Source organism: Vulpes vulpes, chromosome 2 (genome assembly GCF_048418805.1).
Source record: "Vulpes vulpes isolate BD-2025 chromosome 2, VulVul3, whole genome shotgun sequence".
NCBI classification, from domain to species: Eukaryota; Metazoa; Chordata; class Mammalia; order Carnivora; family Canidae; genus Vulpes; species Vulpes vulpes.
This window is the reverse complement of record NC_132781.1, coordinates 153041217-153067366: the sequence shown is the minus strand read 5'-3', so window position 1 is coordinate 153067366 and position 26150 is coordinate 153041217. Positions and strand designations below refer to the sequence as shown.

Below are 26150 nucleotides of genomic sequence, written 5' to 3'. Positions count from 1 at the left end.
CCGCTCAGTCCGGCCGCCCGCCCGCCCGCCAGCCCGCTGCCGCGCAGCAGCCTCGGCCCGCGCCGCGGCCGGGGAGGGGAGGCAGGGCGCCCGGCCCGGCCCGCGCTCCGACTCTGCCTCCCGGCGCCCGGGCTGCTGCCGCGCGCCCTCCAGCCCGCCCGTCCCGGGTCCCCCTCCCCCCGCTCCCTCCCTCCCTCCCTCCCCGCCCCCTCCCCCTCGCCTCCCTCCCTCCCTCCCTCCTCCTTTCTCCGGCAGCAGAAAGCGGAGAGTCACAGCGGGGCCAGGCCCTGGGGAGCGGAGCCTCCACCGCCCCCCTCATTCCCAGGCAAGGGCTTGGGGGGAATGAGCCGGGAGAGCCGGGTCCCGAGCCTACAGAGCCGGGAGCAGCTGAGCCGCCGGCGCCTCGGCCGCCGCCGCCTCCTCCTCCTCCGCCGCCGCCAGCCCGGAGCCTGAGCCGGCGGGGCGGGGGGGAGAGGAGCGAGCGAGCGAGCGCCGCGCAGCAGCGGAGCCCCGCGAGGCCCGCCCGGGCGGGTGGGGAGGGCAGCCCGGGGGACTCGGCCCCGGGGCGGGGTGGGAGGGGGGGAGAAGACGAAGACAGGGCCGGGTCTCTCCGCGGACGAGACAGCGGGGATCATGGCCGCGCAGGTCGCCCCCGCCGCCGCCAGCAGCCTGGGCAACCCGCCGCCGCCGCCCTCGGAGCTGAAGAAAGCGGAGCAGCAGCAGCGGGAGGAGGCGGGGGGCGAGGCGGCGGCGGCGGCGGCAGCGGCCGAGCGCGGGGAAATGAAGGCAGCCGCCGGGCAGGAGAGCGAGGGCCCCGCCGTGGGGCCGCCGCAGCCGCTGGGAAAGGAGCTGCAGGACGGGGCCGAGAGCAATGGGGGTGGCGGCGGCGGTGGAGCCGGCGCCGGCGGCGGGCCCGGCGCGGAGCCGGACCTGAAGAACTCGAACGGGAACGCGGGCCCTAGGCCCGCCCTGAACAATAACCTCACGGAGCCGCCCGGCGGCGGCGGCGGCGGCAGCAGCGATGGGGTGGGGGCGCCTCCTCACTCAGCCGCGGCCGCCTTGCCGCCCCCAGCCTACGGCTTCGGGCAACCCTACGGCCGGAGCCCGTCTGCCGTCGCCGCCGCGGCGGCCGCCGTCTTCCACCAACAACATGGCGGACAACAAAGCCCTGGCCTGGCAGCGCTGCAGAGCGGCGGCGGCGGCGGGGGCCTGGAGCCCTACGCGGGGCCCCAGCAGAACTCGCACGACCACGGCTTCCCCAACCACCAGTACAACTCCTACTACCCCAACCGCAGCGCCTACCCCCCGCCCCCCCAGGCCTACGCGCTGAGCTCCCCGAGAGGTGGCACTCCGGGCTCCGGCGCGGCGGCGGCCGCCGGCTCCAAGCCGCCTCCCTCTTCCAGCGCCTCCGCCTCCTCGTCGTCTTCGTCCTTCGCTCAGCAGCGCTTCGGGGCCATGGGGGGAGGCGGCCCCTCAGCGGCCGGCGGGGGAACCCCCCAGCCCACCGCCACCCCCACCCTCAACCAACTGCTCACGTCGCCCAGCTCGGCCCGGGGCTACCAGGGCTACCCCGGGGGCGACTACGGCGGCGGGCCCCAGGACGGGGGCGCCGGCAAGGGCCCGGCGGACATGGCCTCGCAGTGCTGGGGGGCTGCGGCGGCGGCGGCGGCGGCGGCAGCAGCCGCCTCGGGAGGGGCCCAACAAAGGAGCCACCACGCGCCCATGAGCCCCGGGAGCAGCGGCGGCGGGGCGCAGCCGCTCGCCCGGACCCCGCAGGTACACAGCTGAGTGGGGAGGGGGCCGGGGCGAGCGGGGTCCTGGGAGTGGGTGGCGGCTGCGGGGAGCAGGCCACAGCCTTGGGCTACCCCCAGTCCGGGGCCCCCACTGCTGGGGAGCTGCCATTGTCTGGCTCTTCTCTTAAAATGGCTGCCTGTCTGCCTTCCTCTCCTTCCCTCCTTCAGCCTTTGTGTGGGGCTTTCCCTGAGGTGTATGCTCCCCTTCTCCCTCTCCCCTGGTCCCTTCGCGCTCCTGGGGTCTTCGAGGGGGTGCGGGGCAGAATGTGCGGGGAAGGGCCTGGCCCGGGGTTGAGGGGTGTGTTGGGGGCTCAGGTTGGGGTGTGCAGAGCTAGGAGCTCGGGAGTTGAGTGAACAATTCTTTGCTCACCTGCCGCTCCTCTCTGCCCGCCCTCCTGCCTTCCTCTAGGCCGTTCCCCATCTGTGCTTTCAAGGAGGGGCCCCTCGGGCTCTGGGGTACCTCGGGGGAGGGCAGGGGCCTGCTTGGGGGCAGCTAAAGGCCGGCTGCGGTTCACCCAGGGCAGCCCGGGCCATCTCCTGTCTTAGTCTCCGTCGGCCCAGTGGCCTGGGCTTCTCCCTGGAAGTGCTGGTAAACAGCTGAGTGATTGGAGTAGTAAGTGCAGATTGCTTTGGTTTGGGATTTGAATTATGGAGGTAAAATCCTTCTGTCAAAGCCAGGAGACAGTTGGTCTTAGGTTGACATCCTATCTGTGATCTGATTGGCTCCCCATCTCCTGCTCTTGGCCATTTATAATTGCCTCTGATGTAATGGTACAACAATCCTGATGAGCTCATAAACTTTTACACTCTGCTTTTCTGCCAGTGATAACCCAAACCATCGCTGCCACTATCTGCCTTTTATTCCAGAGCTGAAATTGGCTGTGACCTTGAGGAGGGAGGTTTAAGCAGCAATACTGTATCAGCAGGAGCAGAGCCCCAGACAGGCTGCCCTTGTTACATTGTGCCGAAACAAAAGAGGAGGCAGTGGCATTTTGCTTGTACCTTGGATTTATTTTGCTTGTTATGTTTTATGCAGCCTGAAATAGATTCTGTGTTGTCAGAACAGTAGCTGAGTTTTTCTCTACAATGGGTTTGCTGTTTGTTTTGGTTTTGTGACTTTCCTGGTGGTATAAATGACTTCTTTGATGGCTCTGAAGATGCATTTGTCTTGAGTAATTTTGACCCTGTTCGCGTTGCAGAATTGAGATTATTTTACTGGGATTTTTATTGAGTGACAAATGTGGGATCTTTATGGGAGGGGGTAGAAGAAAACTTTTTTTTTCTTTTCTTTTCTTTTTTTTTTTTTTTTTTTTTTGAACTGGAAGCTTCCTGAGAGAATTTCATATTACGTTCAAGTGTTCTGTTTTAAGGAAGACTGGCCTCATTCTTTGTTTACATGTTGAATCTTGTTAACTCTTTTGTTAATTGAACTTTGAGAAAGCAGCTCAATTTAAAGAGAAGCTGATATCTTTTATGATCTTGGGAGGGACTTTCTCCTAAAGGCCTGGTTTGGTAAAATTTATCATTTGTTCCTGGGATATCAAAAAGGCTAGTTTTCTGTTTTGTCATCAGTCACTTTAGAGCTTTGAGATAGAGGTCAACTAATTTTTTCTTTGCATTTTAAGGTATGTTCCATTGTTTTTTCTGTGTTTCAAGATAATGAAGATATCACCTATAATGATACTTGATATTTGCTTAGAAATGACAACGTTTAGGTACATTTTTATGCATTCTAGTTTATTTTGCTCTTAATATCCCTTCATGTTCTTACTTCAGTGCTTTAGTCAAGAATATTGGGTATTCTGTGGAGTCCTGTATCTTTTCAGAGAGAAAAAGCTCTTTGTGGCCCCCCCACCCTAGCAGTACCCAGTTGTACCTTCCTGCTATTAGATTTTGTTCACTGATGAGCGGTATTCCTTCCTCATCCTAGAACTGCTTTCCTCTTCTATTGAGCTGGGAATTATGAAAATAGCTGTATTAAATGGCAGATTTAGATCTCTGTGCCTTGACTCTACATTGTCTGTAATGTTCTGTGTTTGGGCAAGAAACGGAAATTTTAAATTGAATTTCTGGTGCTAGAGGATTAAGTTTTGTCTTAGGAAAGAGAGTATCCTCTTGTCTCTGGATAAGAGACATATTACATCTTTTTCCCCTTGAGGGGAGAGGGTCTGAGCCATTTACCTTTCTTAAATTATTAGAGGAAATAATTTGGGTAGGTCCAGACTCCTTTAAAAGCAAAAATTAGTTTGAATTATGTTGGTTTGAGGGTATTCAGGCAAACACTTTGTTTTTAGGGGGGGATAAAACCAACTTTTGCCATATAGTGATTTCTGGTTTTCAGTCATTAAACAAATATTTGAGCACTTTTTATGTGCTAAGTACTATGCTCTGTGCTGAGTAAATGGTAGAAAAATAGATGTAGTCCCTCTCTGGAAGCTGGTCTGTGCTGCCTCTGGGTGAATTTTTTGGATTCATAACTGTTCTTAGCACTTCATGCAACATAAGTTCCTGTTCAATTTCAGTTCACTTGCCTACTCCCATGATACCCAGAGAATGGGCTGGTGAGTGTTCGCTTGTGGAAGAGACCGTGCAACTTTTTCAGTTTTGTGGTAGGCTCCATGAGGGATGTAGGTGGATAGATTTTGATATGAATTCCTCTTTGCTACTTAAGGATAAAGCTCTTGTCAGACGATGATGGCTTATTCTTAAGCATTCTTAAATAATAGGGTCTTGCTCTGTCCCATTCTCAGTCTTGGATTAAGACTGTTTTGCAGAGAATTGATTGACACAGCTAAGGTGGTAATGTTCTCATTTGACTCTTCCTTTATGAAATAAAGATTAGCTAAGTGTTTGTATTGTGGCTCTTTTTCACAGGAGCGGGAGGATCCCAGCAGGCAAACTTTTCCTTTATCACTTTCCATAAGTAATAGTGTGTCTCAAGGTGTTGAATCCTGCTACTGCTGAAATACTTTTTGGTCACCTATGCACTTGAACCTCATGTAAAGTTTTTTATTTGGGATGCTGTTAGCTCTCGTACCTTGAGAGTAGTATCAGCTCATCAAAGTAAAAAATGAAATAGAATATGTAGTCCAGGATCAAGATGGATTTGATTGTAGAAGTTTGGCTGTTAGTTCTTGGTATAGAAATATCAAATGATATTTCTTACTCCTGGGAAACAAATACAAGAATCTTGGGCTTATTATGGGAATGCCTACTGGCAGAAATTCTGGGCTGGCTAAAATACAGGACTCTTGGAGCTCTCTCAAGTAGGAGGGACCAGGAAAACCACACTGAGACGGCACTTAGTTGTGAGGCTTCATGTTTCTCTACTGTCCATGAGAGAACTAGGGATGATGGGGGTTGGGATGGTGGCAAGTGAAGAGAAAGCATCAGAACCAAGGTTGGCTTCTTTGTATTAGGCCCTGCAAGGACTTTTTAAGGTTCCTTCCTTTGTATGTGACACAGAGTAAACCATGACAAGTGGCACCTGCTGTAATAAGATGTCTTGGATTGCATTAAACATTCATCTGTTGGATTGATTCCTGTAGGTGTGCTGTCTACAGTAGGCTTTGGCAGCAAGGTTAGTGAAACTCTTTTTTATTTTTTTTTTATTTTTTTTTTTAAATTTTTTTTTTTTTTAATTTTTATTTATTTATGATAGTCACACAGCGAGAGAGAGAGAGAGAGAGAGAGGCAGAGACACAGGCAGAGGGAGAAGCAGGCTCCATGCACCGGGAGCCCGATGTGGGATTCGATCCCGGGTCTCCAGGATCGTGCCCTGGGCCAAAGGCAGGCGCCAAACCGCTGCGCCACCCAGGGATCCCTGAAACTCTTTTTTAAAATGTGGCTAACAAAGTAATGATCAGGGCCCTTTCCCAACACCCCCCCCCCCCCCCGCCCTGCTCCCCCCTTCAAGGTTGTATTGGTTGGCTTCAAATCCCAAAATTCTAGAAACAACTGAACCAAGCAAATGTCTGGTTAAAATATAGTATTCAAAATACGTTGGGACTGAATTGTTCTTTCCTGCCAGTGAGCTAGGATACCTTGGTCTTTAAAATGGAGTCCTGATTCTCATGGCTTTTATCTCTGGGTTTCTCCTTGTTTAGATTGGTCATTATCATTATTGATGCACACTGAGTTGTATGTGACATAGTGGTGAGGGATTAAGAGCACAAGACTCAGGAGCAAGAGGCTTTGGTTCCACATGCAGCTCTAGATTGAGCTGTGTGATTTGGGGCAAGCCATTCACCTTGGTTTTATTTTCTCTTCATCAGTAAAGTGAAGTTGGTGGACTGCATGGCCTTCTTTCTGTCTGATGCTACATATTGGGCTGTGCTTCCATACCTGACTTAATTATGAGGGCAGCTTCTTCCTGTACAGGTACTGGTAGGGGTCTTGAGACTATCTTTCTTCCTGTGGGCCTGAAGAACTCAAGGCTGTTTTTCTCCTAAGGATTTATAGGAGCAAGCTCTGAACAGTGGGTACCACAATGATCTGTGGCCCTTTACGGAAAAAGTGCTACCAGACTATTTTGCTTTGAAACTTTATGTTTGTCATTAATCATTCTACCTGGCTGGTTGTTAAAACACTAAACATTAATTGAAAAATTGGGCAGACTTCATTAAAGCAAGACTTGAAAACAGTTGCTTCAGAATCTCCAAGAGGGGATTTTGGGAGTAGATTCATGGTAGGGTAGGGAGTAGATTCTCTTAATATTAACACTTTGCATTTGGTGGGATAGAAAGCGGGGGAGAGATAGCCTTAAGTTTTCCAGACTCTGGGTGTTTGGGCAGGTCTAGGTCTGGTTTGGGCAGTTGATTGTAATCTGAGTGCCTGAACTTGCCCTGTAAGTTTTGCTGAGAGAGAAGCAAAAGTTCCTGAGACTGGAACAGGAAAAGCCAAGCATTTACAGGGTCAATTTCATAGGCCTGTTGCCTTTTCTCATACCTTTGGTTTTTTGAAACTACATGGTGTGATTTGCAGGTGATCCTGGGAATGATGTTCTCTTCTCCAGCACACCTGAATTTCCATTCTTTCTCCTCCTAGCTTAGTAGTTTAGAAGCTAGGCAATAATGCATAATTTAGGCATGTTAGAAGTATGCTTGAAGGGAGCTTTCCTTTATAAAAGAGGGAAAAAGGTAGAGGAAAAGGTGTTTGATAATTCTCTGCTTGACACAGCAGCTTCTTCCTCTCTGAAGGAACCAAATGTTTCAGAGCTTTGTGTAAATACTTGCTGAGCTGTCAATATGTACCCAGGAGGTTTCTGTAGTAAGATGTAAACGGCTCTATAGAATGTTTGACAGGCAAATTAATAAACAGTTTTCAAGCAAAGATAATGCTAGTCTGTTCTCATGTGGTGGAATAAAATAACATTGGAGAAAAAGAAATGTGGGTAGGGAAGAGGTAGTACTGGGGTTATGGAGACACGGAGAGATGATCTAAAAGAGATTGGAAGTGAAAAGATGCTGCCCTGGAAGAGAAGCCTCCATGGTCCTGGCTCCAGGCTGAGTTCAGGGCAATGGAGCCCCTGTTCAAAATGGATTGCAGTTTCAGAGTAAAAATAAACAAGTTTGGAAAGAAGATTCTAAGTTTCAGTATTGAGGTAAGTGTGCTCCAAAAACTTGGTTTATGAGACTTTGAGTTTGACTTATGAGCCTCGTTCTTTCGGAAAGGTTTTGTAGTTTGGTGAGATGTTTTTAGGGTTGGGTTTGCGTTTTTGGAATACCAGAAAGGAGGGGAAAAAAAGATACTGCAGCTTCTGGGTCGTCCTCAGCTTCTGTTTTGCTGTGGCTCTCAGAATTATAAGCCCACTTTACAGGTTGGGTTTATTGTATAGTTTTTACTGGACTCCTTCTGTGCATCATACATACATATATTAAAATTAATGCTCCCAGGTTCCTGGGTGTTTAGTACAAAGTCCAAATGTTTGGGGACTCACTAGATCCTGCCTGAAGGGTTATATGGGTAGATTCAATCTTTGTTTTTGAAATTGCCATTTTAGGATTAAAAACATTTCTGGGTTCCTTCAGTGAAACATTCTTTTTATGGAGGAAGAAATATTTTAGAAGTATTTTAGCTGTGTGCCTGTGGTACTCTGCTTTGGTAGCCTTGTGAGATAACCATATTTATCTTCTCAAAGTCTCTTTTTAAACAAAATCCATTGACTCTGACATGAATTTTCTTCACAAGAAGTGTTTTTATAGACCAGAGTCCTGGAAATGCCTGTTTGACTTAGCATAGTAGTAGGGAATATGAATGTCATTATGGCCCTGACCATAATTTTTAGGTTCCTCTAACTTACCAAAGGCTATCAGCTTGTTTTAAAACAAAATACAAAAACTTAGGTTGACATGGACATTGGTTGCCCAGGCCTTTCTCTGTGTTGTGGTGTTAAGAGTATTAGAACATGAGGCTTGTCACTGAGAGTATGATTTCTAGCTCAAGGGGATTTGGAGATTCAAATGGGAGTAGGAAATAGCCCTGTGTGAACACACCAGTTAGATACTAGGAAGGGACTTAGAAGCTGCTTCAGAGGAATTTCATTTTCTTGGCGAAACATGCTTATATGCACACTTCTGGAAAACTTGCAAAGCAGGGTTTATAAATTGGTATAGACCAAACGAAGTGTATGGGCTGAAGGAATTCAAGAATAAAGGAGCAAAGTTGGGCAAGGTTAACCTGGGACAGCTTTTCAGAGGCAGTGTTTCATGAAGCTTAATGTTCAAGAGGGGGAAAGTTAAAATATTAATTTGCTTTTTCATAATGCTACCCTGAGTTCCATGGGCTTTTATAGGAACCACGTTACACAACCATCTCCAGACCCGTAGTTGCTTCATTCTAGTGACTTTGAGAATTTGGACTGTAACTTATAAAATTCCGTGAAAGAGAGTGGCTCCAGGGTCTTAGTGGTTCTTGTGGTTATGTGGGGCCTTTAGTACAACCTGCCAAGTTCTTGGCCAGTTTCAGGGGCTCTTTTGTAGTAATTTTGGGTTTGGAAGGTCTTGTCACCTTCAGAGTAGTGTGTCCTGGACAACTCTGCAGTGACGACGATTCAACTTTAGTTGGAGAGCTTGGGTTTTTCTCTTTTTTTGGCAGAGTTAATTGACTTTTCTTAAATAAAACAAGAGCTATGAAGTACCTGTCCAGATACTTAGGCTGCTGCTATTTCTAAAGAATTGGGAGCTGTGCTGAGGCTGAGTTGCTTGGATTAGACCTTATATTGAGGGTTGATGGGTGGGTAAGCCTGCACATATGCAGTTTGCCCATCTGTTCACAGAAATAGCCTTTAATATTGTTTTTGATTAGGTTGGCTGTGGCCAAGAAGCTCATAAATGCTGCAAACACATGCTTATTCCTTACGGAAGCCTCTGAAATGCAGTGATTTTGGTTTCTCTTTACCTGCTGGTTCATGTGCAACTGGACTACACATGATTTGGCACTTTTCAAGGGCTGTAAGTGCATGCTTAACAGCTGAAGATGCATGGAAAGACCAGTGCCAGGCTGCTACAGTGCTTTTACCTGGAAGAGAAGGCCAGGTTACAGTGTTCCAGTATGCAAGTATGGAGTCTGGAATACAGATTCTAGTTTAGAAATCTCTCTTCCAATTTCTTTTGCCTTGCCATTCTGGCATTTTGTAAAGCGAGTTTCTAGTAACTCGAAATTGGGACACAGTGGTTCATCTGCCGTCGATAGCAGGGGAGTAGGGGCTTGAGATGAACTCCTTAGTCTCATCTAGGTTTTAGAGGAATCCAAGTTAGGGTGAATGTTGACCTAACATACCTTGAGTATCCTTCTCTGAAATTGTTCCTCCTCCCATTCAAGTGGGATGGAGTTAGTTTTTTGAATGTAAAAGGACATCTGAATGAACTTTCATTTTTGTTAGTCATTTATACATACTAGAAGATGGTCTTGGGACAGGTTGAGTCTTTATTTCCCAGTGGCTTCTGGATTTTCTAAGGGTGTAGTGCAATGAGAAGTCTAATGCCAAGAATGCATTCCAACATGCTGCAGAGTAGGAAATTTGATCCCTAAAATGTTGACTTAGTGTTGGTTATGGTACATATTAGAAATCACCCAGTAATCCAGGACAGATTTTTGTCGCCCTCCAGGAAGCTAATGTTGATATGAAATACTAAGGGGCTTTGGGTACCAGGGCTATGTGCTCCGCAGGCCGAGTGCTGCTTAAATTGCCACCCATATGAAGAGGAAATGTGCCATGTGCTTTTTTTTCCCCTCTTTTGCATTTGGGCTTCCTTATGGCTTCATTGCTTCTGGGTTCCCAAGTCTGCAATGTTAGATATTAGACTTCCTCCTCCCTTGGCACGGGCACATTCATGATTTTCTGTGGCTCATCACCGGCAGCCAAGATTTTTGTATGCTTTTTCCCTCTTAAACTTGTTAGCTTTCAGCTTGCTTGTTTATAGACATCTCTGTTAAAAGGAACTCCCTGCTCAAGATCTAGCACCAGCATGACGGCAGCAGGGGAGCTTAGGGGTTGGTGTGATATCAGTCATTTAAAAACCCATTTTGCTGTGTGCTTGGTGGTTTTTATTTTGCCTCCTGTTTTCCTTGAGGTCACAACTTGCTTGCTGGGCATGAGTGCATCTGGGTCCAGCTGTTTACTCTCAACTGACTTACGCCTGGTATACTTTGACTTTAAGCAGAATGTGAGTTCAGCCACGTGGTAGATGATTAAAGGCTCCATAGTGCTGGGCACTTCCTTTTAGAGGAAACAAAAATGTCTTTGGGCTCTTCTTGAACAGTGATTTCCCCCTCTCTCTGGGTAGACCTTATTATGGCTTTCACTTGTCCTTAGTGAACAAATACCTGAACAGAAATGTGAGAATTAGTTGCTGTTTGTTACTGTGTCTTGTCTGATCATTCAGATTGCTTAAGGTGGTAGAGCTCTTGGGTTAGTCCACCAGTAATAGGCTTCTAACTTTTTACCTGTTTAGGAATCTGGCTGCAAGAGATAACTCTATTATAAAGGATTTGGGGAACAGTTCTATAGGCAGTTGATATATAATTTTGTCCTGGGCTGGGAATAGGCTGAGAATCACACTGAGATCCCAATTTTCAAATGATGGCATGATGTAGGTGAGTATTAATGACAACGACCATGCATTTGAGCACTTAACAGTGAGCCAAGTTTTTGCTGGGTCTCTCCATGAATTTACTTATTTAATCTTCAAAACCACAACAGGTGGGTTGTATTGTTACTCCTCCCACTTTACAGATGAGGAAATAGAGTAAAAATGAGAAATTTGCCCAAGGGCAAAAAGCTAGTAAAAGGTAGAGTTCTGATATGAATAAAGGTTTGTCTGATTCTCTAGAGCTGTAACATAAAATACTAAATTTGTTTCCTCAAAATAAATTATTTAAGCACTAAGACTTATTGGGACAATATTTTTGTAATAGCCTGGAACTCTTAAATGGGGTGAAAGATTAAAAGCCTTTATTTTTTTTAATTGATTTTTTCAGTATCGTATACTTTTTTTTTTTTTTTTTAAAGATTTATTTATTCAGAGAGAGAGAGAGAGAGAGAGAGAGAGAGGCAGAGGGAGAAGCAGGCTCCATGCAGGAAGCCTGACGTGGAACTCGATCCCGGGTCTCCAGGATCACACCCCGGCTGCAGGCTGTGCTAAACCACTGCGCCACTGGGGCTGCCCTAAACGCCTTTAGTTACAGTTGTACATTATGCCTAAATTTCTGTCCATCTAGAATTTTATTTAAGTTTCTGATAAATGGCCATGTGATCTCAATAGTAAGAATTGGCAACATTTGATCCTCAAGCCACTTTCTTTTCAAGAGGGATCTTTGAGTAGAGTGAGGGTAGGGGTGGGATTGAGGCTCATAGACTCCTTCACTTAGATCAAAGTGAGAGTAACTTGCATTATGGGAGTATTTGCAGAGTGATTTTACTTTCTATGACTTGGAGCACTTGCAGGAGAGGCAAGGATTATTGTCTTAATTTCCATTAGGGGAAAGTGAACACATAAAGATTAAGTACCTCACACAAAGTTCCATGGCAGAAACTGCTCTATAACCAAAGTTTAAAGTTCCCTTAGGCTGTGTGACTTTAGGTAAGTCAATTAACTTCTTTGAATCTGTATCCTTAACTATATAATGAGGAAAAAAATACCAGGCTTTAATAAAGTACTATTATCAAATAAAACTTGAACATGACTCCTAGTTGGTAGAGAGGCCCCTGCTTGAGAGTGGGATAGTACTGATGGGTTAAAGACAGTTGGTCTTCACTGAATTAAAACCTATCCTATAGTTCTTAGCTAAATATAAGTTATATTAATGCTTAAAAATATTTTTTTTATTAAGTACTCGTTCTAGTTTGAGAAATAGATTAGTGCAGTGGTTCTCTATGGGGTTCCTAACATCAGCATCAGCATTACCTGGGCCCAGTTTAGAAGAGTAAAGGGGCGCCTGGGTGGCTCTGTCAATTAAGCTTCCGACTCGTGATTTTAGTTCACATCTTGATCCTCAGGGTCATGAATTCAGGCCCCACATTGGGCTCCATGCTGGGTGTACCTAAGAGAAAGAAAGAAAGAAAAATGCAAATATTCATCCAAACCTACTGAATCCAGAACTCTAGCAGGGTGTTTTAACAGGTCCTCCAGGCCATTGTGATGCACACCCAAGTTAGAGCTACCAGATTGATGCATTTATGCTCAACTGGGCTACAGAGTATATCTGAATTACCTGAGGGGCTTTTTCCAGTTTACATCATAGGCTGATATTTCAGATGTATCTGCTCCTCTCATGATGTGAGAGAGTTACTGGATAGAGAAAAGGTTAAAAGTGTTTGGGGTTGTGGGAGAAGAAAGGAAATACTTTTGAGATGGATCTTCTTTTTTTTTTTTTTTTTAATTTTTATTTATTTATGATAGTCACACAGAGAGAGAGAGAGAGAAAGAGAGAGAGACAGAGACACAGGCAGAGGGAGAAGCAGGCTCCATGCACCGGGAGCCCGACATGGGATTCGATCCCGGGTCTCCAGGATCGCGCCCTGGGCCAAAGGCAGGCGCCAAACTGCTGCGCCACCCAGGGATCCCTTGAGATGGATCTTCTACGCAATAATGATAAACTCCAGTGACCAAACAGATCTGTTTCTTTATAGGGTTTGGGGACTCCTTGCCTTGCATTTCTCTTAGCTCTTTGGTGACATGTAGCATGAAGATAATCTGAATCTGTGGTACTGGTTGTTTGATGAAGGTGGAAAAGTTCATTGTAGGATGGTGACTGTGTGGTCACTAGGTATGACCAGCCAAGTAAATTGCCTAAGAAAGTGATTCTTGAAAATGCTACTCATAGGCCATTTTGGGAGCTTTGGTTAAATGTTATGATGTCCCTTCTGCTCGTGATGGCCAGCTGATCTGAGAACAGGGCCTGTGGTGATCTGGTGGTCTCTCGGTAGGTCATCCTTAATGACCTCCCTCCCTCTCTCACCCCTTAGTCCCCAGTGGCTAGCCAGAGTTTTGCTGTGATTCCTTTCTTTGTGTCCCTTGTTGTGAAGTTCTAACAAATAAACCCTGTACATTAACTCCATACAAGCTGCCCATCTTTGAAGTGGATGAGGTCTCTCTGATGAGTGAACGTTTGAGCCAAGACCTGTCCCCAGTTGTATGACTTAATAAATAATGATTGTGCTTGGCACAGAAATGGAAGTTGAGAAATGGTCAGGTAATAAACAGTAACAATGCAAAACCTCGTGGAGAACCAGTGTTCTAGTACAACTGTGCTTTCTGAAAGCCTGGTGTGGTTTCTGTATCGATCTCATTACAAGTTTCCTTGTACCAGGCCTCTTTTCCCTCCTAGCCTGAGGAGTGACGGTGTGATCATCGTGACCCAGCTGCGATGAAGGCCAAGGCTTCTAGGAGGCAGTGTGCTGACAGTTTGATCTGTGATTTGACATTTGTAGGTACAGACAAATAATTCTAGTAGGGAGTCATATGTTCTTTGTGTGTGCTTGTGTGTGTGTTTTAAACTTTATCATCCCTCTGTCTTCTAGCTTGATTTTTCTCTTATTTTTTCTCTTTTTCATTCTCTCTTTTGGTGGTGTCTAACTTTAAGTAGAATGCAGGGCACATGGAGACCTAGTTTTACCACATAGAGCTGGTAAAATGTCTTTAAAGTACTGAAGATGCAACTTAAACCACTTTTAGATCAACATCAGTTCAGTGAAAAGATTCCTGGTCTCTCTGTACCTCTGGAGGTACTTGCCCAAGTAGAGGCAGGAAAGGCCTTTGTCTAATTAATAAACAGAAGTTTTCCTAAAAGATCTCTACCTCTTCTCTCTTTTCCCCACTTTATTGGTCTGCAGACTGTTTCTTAGCCCTCCTTAATCTGTTTATGGGGTTGTGTTGGTACAGGACAGATTTGTAACATTTTTGTTTTTCTTTCTAGTCTGTGATTTGAATCTTTTGCTTTTCCAAAGCAACGTTGAATCGGCTTCTTTAAAACCCCTACATAAAACCTCAAGTGACCAATATGTGGTCTCATTATGGTATTTTGGGTTAAAATAAAATGAGATTGAGATAGCTGGGTTCATCCACCCAGACACATTCACCAGAAGGGAATTCTGACTATCAAGATAGTCTTGAATAAGACTATCTCCAAAGAGTATATGAGCCAGAACAGACTTGGGGATGGTGGTGGTGGTGGTGGGGGGTGGTGAAGAAGAGATAAATTTTAGCTAGATTTATGTAACTTAGCATGCCAAGTATCCATCTCAATTTGATTATACTGGCCAGAGATAGCAAATAAAGAGAGACAAATAAGCTTCAGAAAAGATAGCTGGTAACTTTGGTCTGGTTCAGTATATTTCTGGTATAAATGATGAAGCCAGGGACTCTGGGACACATTCTTGTGAACAGTGGTATAGAGGAGGTGGGTGCCAATGTACTTTTGGAGCTGAAAAGAGCTGGAAAACATACAGGACTCTACGGCTTTTCATTTGGGGAATTGCTGACCTTAAAAAAGCCTGAGGATTTGGAGGCACCTAATCTTAATAAGGTTGGCTGTGCCCTGGGCCATTCTTTAACTTGATTGTCCCTGTTTCAGTTCAGAGTAGTCTTAAGGGGACCAGGTGAAAGACCTTTATATTTGGAAAGTGGTCCAAGGCAGCCCCAGGAATTAACCAACCATAGTGGCGTTGCTGCTTCTCAGTGTCTTTACAGGACTTGATTGGATTGGTGACAAACGGAATCTCCGACTGCATGTAAATCAAGTTCCTACAGCTCAGTGATGTGTCACAGATACCTTTTTTAGTACAGAAGGAGAAATTTTGGCAGGATGTAGAACTGTGCACTTAGAGAAATTTGGGATCTTTTTATATAACCCATGCAAGACCAGTCCAAGTTTGGAGTTAGAGATAAAATAAAAGGAGTGTGTGTGGGGGGGGTGAGAGCTTTTTAAAGAGAAAGCAAATGAGGCCTTAAAGTTTTGCAACTAGGAGCAGCTTTGGCCTTTGCCTTTTGTGTTTGTTTTTGAGCAGTTATCTGTGAAGCAGTTTAATATGGAAGAAGGAAGAGTATTTTAGAAACTAGGTCAGAAGAAGTAGGTGTGATTTAGAAGTGTTGTCTTTATTGAAAAGTTGCTATGTACCCTCCTGGGTGAAGCTCTGTTTATAACGTTACATGACCCTTGTCTCTCCGTGTATTCCTTAAGTGTACCATTTCACTTAATGATAAGGGATAAGTAAGCAGGGCAGAAAATATCTAAAAACCTGTGCCTCTCAGTTCGGCTTGTGGTCCATCCACACTAAGGTCCTTTCTCTAGTAGAAACACCAAAGAATGGTTTGTGGGAGGAAGTATCTTTTACTGGTGTCAACTCATACCACCTCATGTGGGTAGCAAGGTCTATACATTGTTTTTAATTATTGAGCATGTATTGGGATGCAGTAACCCAACCTATCTTTCTTGCATACATCAAGATTTCCTAGACTTTGATCATATTCCCCATTTCTCAGGAATTTTCAGGAAAATAACTTTTTCTTAGCTCGCTTAATTGCCCAGTCCTGGTATTGACTTACTTGCCAATGTAAGAAGTCTTATAGCAGAACTTTTATTGGAAAACCTGTGAGTACCTACCTTCCATTTGCCGGTTGCTTACAATAATGCAACAAATACTTACTGAACTTCTACAATGTATCAGTCACTGTGTTGTGAACATAGGAGTCCTAATTTCTGCCTCCATGAAGTACTTTCTAGTGGGGAAAGATGTAAGTAAATAATTACAAGTAACCATAATTAAATTGTAATAAATGTGCTGGAGAAGTACCACCTTCAGTAAATTATCTTCCAGCTATTTTTTAAAGTGAATTTTTATTTATGATTACCTTGGCTACTGGGTGGCTTTGTAATATTGGGCTCTTGGGATGGGTACTGGTCAGTTCTGATTCCCTTTCCCTTCACTGCTCCAGGGTCAAGTGTTACAGGAAATTCTCCATCTAAGATTGGACTTGTAATGGGCTAGAGTCCATTGTTTCTCATCGAGGCTCTTCTTTGTGTGGAGATGCATTGCAGGACATTTGGCATCCTGCTCCCCAGGTAATAAATGCCAGTAGCACCACAGAGTTGATGTGATAACCAAAAAAAGGGCACTTGCATACATTTATTTCCAAACACTTCTCAGGGGTTTAATATTGTCCTGGTTGAAAACTATTGGGCTTTACTGTCAGGATTCTTGGGAGGAGAATCCTTGGGATTCCTTTGGGAGAACAGACTGAAAGTAGGTAGAGCTTGAAAACTGGACTGGTCAACCCTTTTGATGTCTGACCTGTATGTTCTTGATTTTTAACCTGGTATTTTGAAAGTGCTTCCAACTTATTCTGCTTTTTCTCTTATTGAGGGTAGAGGGAACTAATGTCTGTTGTATGTGTAGTTTATGAATTGGTACTTTAACAAGCATTTCACATATTTAATCATTTCAATGGTCTTATGTATCTTTGTTAGTTTTTAATCCCCATTATATGGATGGTTCTGGTGCCAAGGGAAGTGACTTGCTCAAAGTAGTTTCAAAGCCTGTGCTTTTTTTTCTTTTTTAAAAGGCATAACCTCAGTCTATTTGTTAGTTAACCTCTAGTTGATCACTTTGGGTTTCTAGTCTTGAGAGTATGAGACCAGACCTTAAGTGTTCTAGTTGCCTACCCTTGTTTCTGGAAATTTAGGACTTGATAGCAAAATTGTGGGTGCTAGAGGATATAACAGTCAATTAAACACACATCTACCTTTAGTACCTCTTGACACATACCCACTAGCTTATATATTCTAGTCTAGGATAGAGACATTAAACAAGATCAGTAGTAAACCATAGTCTTCTAGTGATACATGCTCAGGAGAAAAGTTAATCATGGACCAGGTCTAAGGTGTGCAGGATTGAAATTTTGTTTATTTATTTATTTTAAAATTTTATTTATTTATTCATGAGAGACACAGAGAGGCAGGGACCTAGGCAGAGGGGAGAAGCAGACTCCCTGCGGGGAGCCCAATATAGGACTCAATCCCAGGATCCTGGGATCATGACCTGAGCCAAAGGCAGATAGATGCTCAACCACTGAGCTACCCAGGTTCCCCATGGGATTGAAATTTTAGATGCGTTCACCAGGGAAGGCCAAGTTAAAGTGTTACTTGATGTGGAAGAGAGCTATACTAATATACCTAAAGAAAGTGTATTCCTGGTGGAGATGGGTGAGGCCAGAGTATGTCCAACTGGTTTGAGGAAGAGGGTTTTGTTTTAATGTATTAACTCGGTTCATTCAGCCTAAAGAGTGCTACTATTGTCTCTATTCTGTTGATGCAGAAACTGAGGGATGGAGAAGTCGAAGACCTTGCAAAGGCAGAGCTCTTAACCATTGTGTAGGACTGGCCACCCAGGGCCAAAGCATTTTCTCTGCAAGAATGAGGTTAGGAATTGCAAGGCCTCTAGAATTTCACTTTCTCTTCCACAGTCCTCTTTCTTTTCCTACTTTTAAAGAAGGAAAGTTTGTTTTACACACAAGTCTTTGCCAACCTGGAGCTTATAGTCTAGCCTAGGATAGAGACATGAACAGGATAAGTACATAGTATGTTAGTGATACATGTTTAGGTGAACAGGACAATGTAGGGACTTGGTAGAGGAATTTGGGAAAGCTTGGCTTTTGACTGAGAATGCTGCTTATTTATTTGGGAATCTGGGAATCTGAGGTGCATTCCTGGTGGTTTCTCTATTGGCCAGGCAATGCCCTCTTTAGACCATTGTTTGGTTAAGGAAACTGAATGTGCATCTGAGTTCTAGAGTCCTTGGTACTGGAGATGGGAGGAGTTTTGGAAAGAGGGCATGTGGCCCAAATGCTCCCAGACTGGACATGAGAATCGCCTGAGGAGATTTCTGGCCTTGTCCCAGAGCTGCTGATTCAGAATCTGGAGGGCAGGATTCCACTGTGTTGCTGAGGAGGTTAAGGTACAACCTGGTTAGTACTTTGCTACCGCTCCCCTCCCCCCACCCTGCCATCCCCAGTCTACCCCAGGGAGTTGGTCAGAGAACTAGGATGAGGACCCAGGTGTCCTTTCAGTCTAGTACTCTTTACCATGTTGTGCTGCTCCCTTACTCTTGAGATTAAAAAGTTGTAAAGAAGAGGATGTTTAATTTTATCAAATGGCATTTCAGTTCCTGTTTAATCATCTTCTTGGGGCCTTACTGTTTTTAAAACCTGGGATTGAAGCAGTACCTAAAGAGGAATTCTTTTTCAAGAAGCTGTGTGGTTTCCTCAGAGGCTTTTGTAATTCGTTGGAAATGGGAGAGATTGGTTAGGTAAATTTGGCCTTTCAAAAAAGTGATCTTCATCATTTTCAGAAGAGCATATTCTCTGTGAAAGGTGGCTAATGAAAGTGCTCTGGATGAGGACTTTATCATTTGTTGAGTTCATTAGTTTGGTGCTATTGCTGCATTATTTGAAGGACTCTTTCTGGAACCAAAGAAGAAATAAAGAAAATAGCAGCCACCTGGTTGTGGTTTTTCTGGCATGCCTCATTTGGGTGGACAGCTGTGAGGTGGTTATTACAGTTGGCTCTCATAATCTGTTTGAGTTTGCTAGGTGATTCAATGATTTACTTCTTTGGTCTCTTTTTTTCTACCCTTAGAGAGTTTTCTCTGGTCATCTGATTTGGAAAGAGCATAGTTAGCCTAAATATCTCTGAGCCAGGGAGAGAGGCACCTTGTTCTCTATCACTTTAGAGACAGAGTATGGGTTGGAAGGTTGTCTGATGTCTGAGTGCAGCCTCTCCTAGGGATTTGGTTAGGCTGGTGCTTCAGGTGATGGCTTTGAAATGAGTTCTTAGTCTGCAAAGGAGGAACACGCCCTAATTTTCTAGAATCATTTCTGTAAACAGAATAGGGTTGATAGAACTTTTGAGTTGGATTTTTAAATTTACATTCAATTTGGACACTTAGAGAATTTTTAAAGTTTTTTTATACCTCTTTGCAGTGATAGTGGTAATTTCTCTCTCCCAGAGGCAGATGACCAGTTGCTTAGAACTTGAACTAGTAACTAGAATGAATTGCTTTTCATCTCTCGTAAAGTAGAAATTTTGGGGTGTGATTCTCAGGTTAAGGAGGATAACAATTTTAGGCTGAGTGGGTTTGATTTCCTGGGTCAGGTGTTGGTCTGATGAGGTTTTTTTTGTTTTGTTTTGTTTTGTTTTGTTTTTTCCTATCAGCTTAGCTTCAGAAAAATCTTAAATACTGTCTCTGGGTGAGGCCAAATTGGAGGTTAAGGAATGTCTTATTGTCATCCTAGGCCCATGAACAGTAGGGAAACCTGACTGCTTAAAATGCAAAACAAAATGAAAGAAGTCTCCTTATTTTAGGAGACAGAATCTGAGGATGGAACTAAACAAGCAGGTTTCTGGGCAGTTTCTCTTCAGGTTGGGTAGGGGTCCTTGACCAATTTTCCCAGCCGTGAAATACTGGAAGAGTAAGAAAAGGCTGAAGAGGTTTGGATACAGATGTGGCTGGGGAAGAGGGCACAATGAGAATAATTTACTCTGGTTAATTATTGTGTACCAAGGTAAAAAGGGTAGTTCTTTTTAGGGTTGTCTACTCTGTCCATCCTAGGATCCCAGTGGAGCCACGTGGAGCTTGGGGGAAGCTGAAAGCGTTGATTGGGAGAGGCCTTACCTTTTATATTTGTCCCTGCCTGGAATGCTCCTCAACAGGGGAGGGTCCCAAACGGGAACTGGATCAACAGCTGCCGCCTTTCCCTGTAATCACAGGAAGCTGAGGCCGGGTGCCTTTGTATGGGAGCTCCGCAGCCAGACAATAGTTTGTGCTGGCGGGGCCATGTGGCGAGTCACGTGACCTGGGGCTGTTTTCTGCCGGGGTCCTTACCCATCTGTTCTCTCGGCTCTTTCTGGGTTATCAGGCCCCAGTCCAAGTCCTCCCAGGCAGCCAGCTTCATGGCCAGAGATTACGAGCACTAACCTTCCTGGCAGGGGCGGTGTGGCTTCGCGTTTATGCAGATTAGCCATGTGTTTCTCACTTCAAGGCGTTCCACAGGAAAAGCCTTTTCCTGTGTTTGGCTCTCAGTGGGCGGTTCCCAGCTTACTGTACTGGGACTCAGCAAGCAGCAGGCGTGCACGAGAGGGATCACAGTACACTGGCCCCCTCCCATTCCACCTCCAGTGCTACGTCACCACAACACAACCGCTCGCGCTCTCATACTGTTGGTGTCATTCATTCGGTGCCAAGATTGCTTTAAAAAATTCCCTTGGCCCCAGTTCAAACAGGAGTACAGCTGGGATGTGTTAGATTTTAGGCAGTCTGCCCTCAATTTGAGATGAGTTATAAATAGCAGTGCCGACTTCCTTAACTACCGCTCTCTGAGGTAAAATGCAGGTTAATTACTGTGGGAATCAATTAGGGGGTTCTTTCGGTTAAAGAGCCAGGGATGCCTTTTTTTATTGTTATTATTAAAAGTCATACAACAAATCTGGCCAGGAATGAATTGAAAGCACAAGGAGTAAGAAATAATATTTAAATGTCCAAATTCCAGGTTATGGCACTAAGTTTATACTGACCCCAACTAGTTGGCATTTAAGATGACAGAACAAATGGTAGTCAAGACTTGTTTCTGATGGACACCTTTTCTGCAGCCCTGGCCCATCCATCTCTACTCCTGTTCTTTCCAGTCTTTGGGTACCAAATCTGGTTCCTTAAACATTTGCTGCCTGGTCACTTCCTTTCTGTATCTTTGGGTTGAGACTGAAGCCAGAGCTTTCTTAGGTTGGACTTTTATTTCAGGAAAATTAAGTTTATCTTTCTTGGTGCCACTACAGAATGGTGTGATACATTTTGGTGAATAGTATCTTTCTACTTGGAAGTTTGAAGGAAGAGGGCATTGAGGGTGGTCTTCTCTGCTGTCTTCTCAGTCACAGTCAGAATTTGAAAAATTTGAAGTTCTATCTCAGCAATCCTGAGGGTTGTTAGGGCTTTCCTTGGTGCAATAAGAAGTTGTAAGGGATCCCATTAGCCCACTGGTCTGGAGGGGCATATAATTTCTTTTGCCTGGAATAGAGGGACTCTAAGCAAAAGCTTAGTCAACAAGCTGTTCTGAATATATTCAGAGGATCTAGCCTACTAGGCATCCTTGCCTTTGATGCCCCTAAACTGCATCTTCTGATGCGTTTATTTGGCACACAGTTTGTGACATGGCCAGTGATCTGGAAAGAGATAAGTGGTAGATGGAATTGGATTTTTTTTTCCTTATGGCTCTCTCCCTCTTTTTTATTTTTATTTTTTAATGAATGCAGGAGAGTATATAGCAAGGGGCCCTACTTTCCTGATCAAGGGGACAGCATTTTCCTCTCATTTATGTGTCTTTGTGGCAGAGCCTTTGCTTTTGAAGTGTAATCACAGTAGTCTACTCCTGTGGTTTCCTATTGAAAGAGTTTCTTCTCCATCATTCCTAGAGTGGAATCTCTGGCTCTTTGCAACCAGAGTTTGGTGTTTGCCATCCCCTGCCTCTTCCTTGGTGCCTGCTTGACTGCTGATACTGGCTTTTCTGTCTTGCATGTAGTAGGAATTTTTCTGGCTTAAAATTGCTATTTTCCAATAAAACTGATTAGTGATGATTTAAGGCCCCTTCTCTGTTATGAGAGATTGTAAGATGGCATTTCATCTATAACTACAAATCACAAATCTTTCACAATAGTTTTATTTATTTATTTTTTTTCACAATAGTTTTAAATGTCAGAAGTGTGAGTTAGGTCTCTACCTCTTCTGATACGAACAGATGTTTAACTTTGACATGAGACCAGAGTAGTCAGATTGTTTGAACTGAGTATATTTTAGTTTGCAATGCTGCTGATTCTGTTGGTGATAAATGTTTGGTGAAGGGAAGGGGTCAGAAATCTGATGTCCAGGAAGGGGAAATGTCTTAATTTTATTTTTAGAATAAGAATTTCTTTGACTTGCATTTATTTTTGGCCTACAAAGATTTCCTAAAGTTGATAGAGGAATCCTTGAAACCTTTATTATCTATCCCCCTCTTAAGTAACTGTCCTCCATTGGGAGTACAGGAACCTAGATATGAGGGAGCAAAAGGTGACTTTTTGTTTTTAAGCAGTATGTTTGAGGATGTCTTTGCAGTTTGAAGACTTCTCTGGTGTAGGATGGCACATAAGAATCTTCTCAAAAGTGTGCTTGTTTTCCCTTGGCTGTTTGTTCCACCCTGCCCTCTTTTTTTCTTTCAGTTCAATCCACATTTTTTTTTCTTCCCTCAAAGTCATAGCCTAGTTTAGGGTGCACCCTGGCCCTATGGCTAGATGATTTGATCTGGGCTTTCTCCCCATAGTGTCCCCTACCTACTTTTTACAGTAGGGCAACCTAGCACATTGGAGTTACTGACCCCTAGCTCTGCACTAAAGGACTTTGAAGGGAAAAACACCCAATCTCTGGCTTCCTAGTCTTGAGAGATGCGGTCAGTTAACTAGACAATTAAGTGGTAAATCTTACAATTCTGACTGAATTTACTCTAGGACATTTAGAAATGTGGCAGATTGAGAGTGTGTTGAAGAATGGGAAGTGCCTTCCTGTTGAAGGGTTGTTTCTGCTAGTGAAAGCCATTGTGGATAGGAGGGCAAGGCAGGATACCATTGTGTAGAGCTAAGCATGCCTAGGTGGATGTGAAACTGAAAAATGTGTAGAACTGGAGTACACTGTGGAGGGCTTTAGAGCCAGGCAGAAGCACTATTTATCATTATCGATAATAGTTACTACTTATTGGACATTTAAATACCAGGGACTGTGTGTAGTGTGTTATGTGCATTTTATTTTTGTTTTTCAAGATTTATTTATTGAGGGTGGGGAAGGGGCAGAGGGAGAGAATCCTAAGCAGACTCCCTGCTGAGCGTGGAGCCCCAGGTGGGGCTTGATCTCACAACCCTGAGATTATGACCTGAGCTGAAGCCAAGAGTTGGGTGCTCAACTGACTGAGGCACCCAGGCGCTCCAAGTTATGTGCATTTTAGGTGAAAAAGTTTTCTCTGTTTAGATGGACTTATGTTCAATATCAGACAGTGATAGAGTTAGGATTTGAGCTCAAGTTTACAGACTTACTACATTCTTTACTGTTTCTATGCAATACTGTACCGGATGTAAATAGGAAGTTTGGAGCTATTGGTGAACAGGGAAAGATGAAAACTATTTTTGAGCATTGCTCTAGAACTGTGCGGTCCAATATGACAGTCACTAGCCACATGTGGTTATTTGAATTTGATTAAAAGTAAATAAAAATAATTCAGTTTCTCAGTTACACTAGCCATATTTTTAAATACCTGTCACATGTCACAGAAAATTTTATTGGACAGGGTGTCTCTAGATCTCAGTTAATAGTATACATTAGAGTCAGCCAAGAATCTTAAGGGGTGGAAGGGATGGGGAAGCCCAAGCCCTTCCAGATTCACTAAGTTGGAATCTCTGGGGAGAGACCCAGGCATTTGTGCGGCCTCACAGAAAATTCTGATCTGTAGCCCTGGTTGATAGCTCCTGCTCTAGAAGCTCCACAGTAACCATGGTAATGACTGCCCCTCTTGTGTTATGAGGAGACCTGGATTGACAGAGATACCTAGAGTGGGCTAGTCTCTCTGTTCAGGAAATGTAGTCTCTTCACTTGAGGGCCACATGGACAGCAGCTGCAGTTGGGGATGAGATGAGGATCTGGTCGTTATATGCAGCATAATGTGGCTGTGTAAGCCCCTGAGCTCTTTTTGGGATAGACTGGTGATGTTTTGGCTTCATTGCTAAGTGTATCTGGGGAAGACCACATGCTATTTATTACTCACTAGTCCAGTTGTTAAATTTGAATTTCCTAAACAGTCCCCAAAGAATTCATGTAGCTCCAAAATTAATGACAGACTTTTTTGGGGCTTCTGATACAGAGGGAGGACTTGCGCAAATATTGTTTAGATGGGATTGTTAGAAACATCACTTTAGTAATATTGACATGCAGTAGTGATTTGGGATACAATTTTACTATGGTTCACTGTAGTTTAGAAACTAGAAGGGTGCTTCCATCCTCACTGTTACCTTTTTAGCTCAGACTTTGCTGCAGCCTAAGAATTTGCCTTTGCTTTTTCCCTCTTGGTGTTTAAAAGAGTTTCTGTGGCTTTTGTCTTACCCATTTTCCTCATGACAGTTCAACTCTCCCTCTATTATAAAAATATTTAGGTAGTACTCTGCCCCCAAAAGAAATGTGCAGAGAACCAGTTATCTGAATGTACCTCCCTCCACTTATCTTAGAGGGCTTTTGTTGTTTTTTTAAGGTCTTATCTACCTTAAGTTATAGAATATTAACTACTGAATAGCAGTAACAGGAAGGGACCTTAAGTTTAATCTAGACCAGTGGTTCTTAAAGTGTGGCCTCTGGACCAGCAGCATCAAAATCACCATGGAACTATTACCAGTATATAACCTAGGCCCAACCCTGAACCTGTAGAATCAGACACCTTAGGGATGAGTCTCATCAGCCTATGTATTACCAAGCCCTGTAGGTGATTTTGATGCCTGCTAAAGTTTGAGAACCACTGAACTCCTTAATTTCAGAGCTAATGATATTCAGGCCCAGAGTATTAATATCTGTTCCCCATTCCCAATTTAAGACTCAGTTCTCAAGTTTTGTGTCAAGTCCAGGCCTAATCTTCAACTTGGGTGTATCTATTTAAGGTGTTTAGAGACACCCCCTACTCTTATCCCCATTGATATAGGTAGGTATCTCTGGCTGGAAAACATGCTGGGCTCTGTCCTACCTATACAGATCCAATAGGATAGAATTGTGTCAGAAAGTGAATGACCCGATTGTCCCACAAAGAGCTGAAAGAAAGCTGTGTTTGTAGCCAAATACTTGTGAATTGTATTTTGAACTTCCATTATTGGTGTACCTCTATATCTTGTCCTTTAAGGAGACAAAGGTTCTATCCTCCGTACACATTCAAACTCTTGAATATTACCTTTAATATTCAAGATGAACTTTTTAGTTGAAATGCCCAAGGCTCTAAATTCAGAGTCAACAACTATAACTTAGCCACATTATCCATTTGGAAGAAAGCACAAATGTAAGTGCTTGTGCCATAGTGTGAACAGGTTACAGATAGGCAAGAAAAAAAAGATTCCACGATTAAAGAATGGAAAAGTCTACATGCTTATATATTTGAATTCCCCCCCCCCCCCCAAAAAAAAGGAATTCCCAACTACAGTATTGAAGCATTAGTTTTGGTGGTGTTGAATAAGATCATGGCAGAGTATAACAGCACCGTCCTTTCCCAATGAAGGATCTTTGTTCTGATTTTCTACACCACAGAGTACATATATTCATTGCTCCACACCTGGCCTGTCCCTTGGATCTCAAGTAGTACCACACTTATAAAGGTAGTGCATAGCTTTCATGGTGGTATTCACATTTTGCATATGGCAGAATCAAGGTTCTGAGGAAGATTAAATGACTTGCCCAAGGATTACTGGTCTGTACCACTACTTTTTCACAGTAACTGTTTTCCTTTGTGGCATACAGACCTGTACGCTTGGGTTTATGTTCATATTGGCCAGAGGCTATCAAAGCTTCAGGTTAATGAAATGCTTTTTATTTTGTAGCCATCCAGTCCAATGGATCAGATGGGCAAGATGAGACCTCAGCCATATGGCGGGACTAACCCATACTCGCAACAACAGGGACCTTCATCAGGACCGCAGCAAGGACATGGGTACCCAGGGCAGCCATATGGGTCCCAGACCCCGCAGCGGTACCCGATGGCCATGCAAGGCCGGGCGCAGAGTGCCATGGGTGGCCTCTCTTATGCACAGCAGGTAGATGAT

The 26150-nt window shown here is 44.3% G+C and overlaps 1 protein-coding gene across 4 annotated transcripts in view; it reads left to right on the top strand.

Annotated features, from left to right (window-relative positions):
* The first annotated feature begins 327 nt into the window (after positions 1 to 327).
* The window catches only part of ARID1A (AT-rich interaction domain 1A), a 69791-nt gene continuing 43968 nt past the window's right edge, over positions 328 to 26150 (top strand). For 2 of the 4 annotated variants that reach the window (XM_026014534.2, XM_026014533.2), the window contains exons 1-2: positions 328 to 1776; positions 25929 to 26141. In XM_026014534.2, the coding sequence (XP_025870319.2) occupies positions 634 to 1776; positions 25929 to 26141 (1356 nt within the window). In that variant the 5' untranslated portion in view covers positions 328 to 633. Of the gene's footprint in view, positions 1777 to 16228; positions 16356 to 25928; positions 26142 to 26150 lie in introns of those variants that run through there. The other 2 variants (XM_072750666.1, XM_072750665.1) reach the window with 1 other exon arrangement.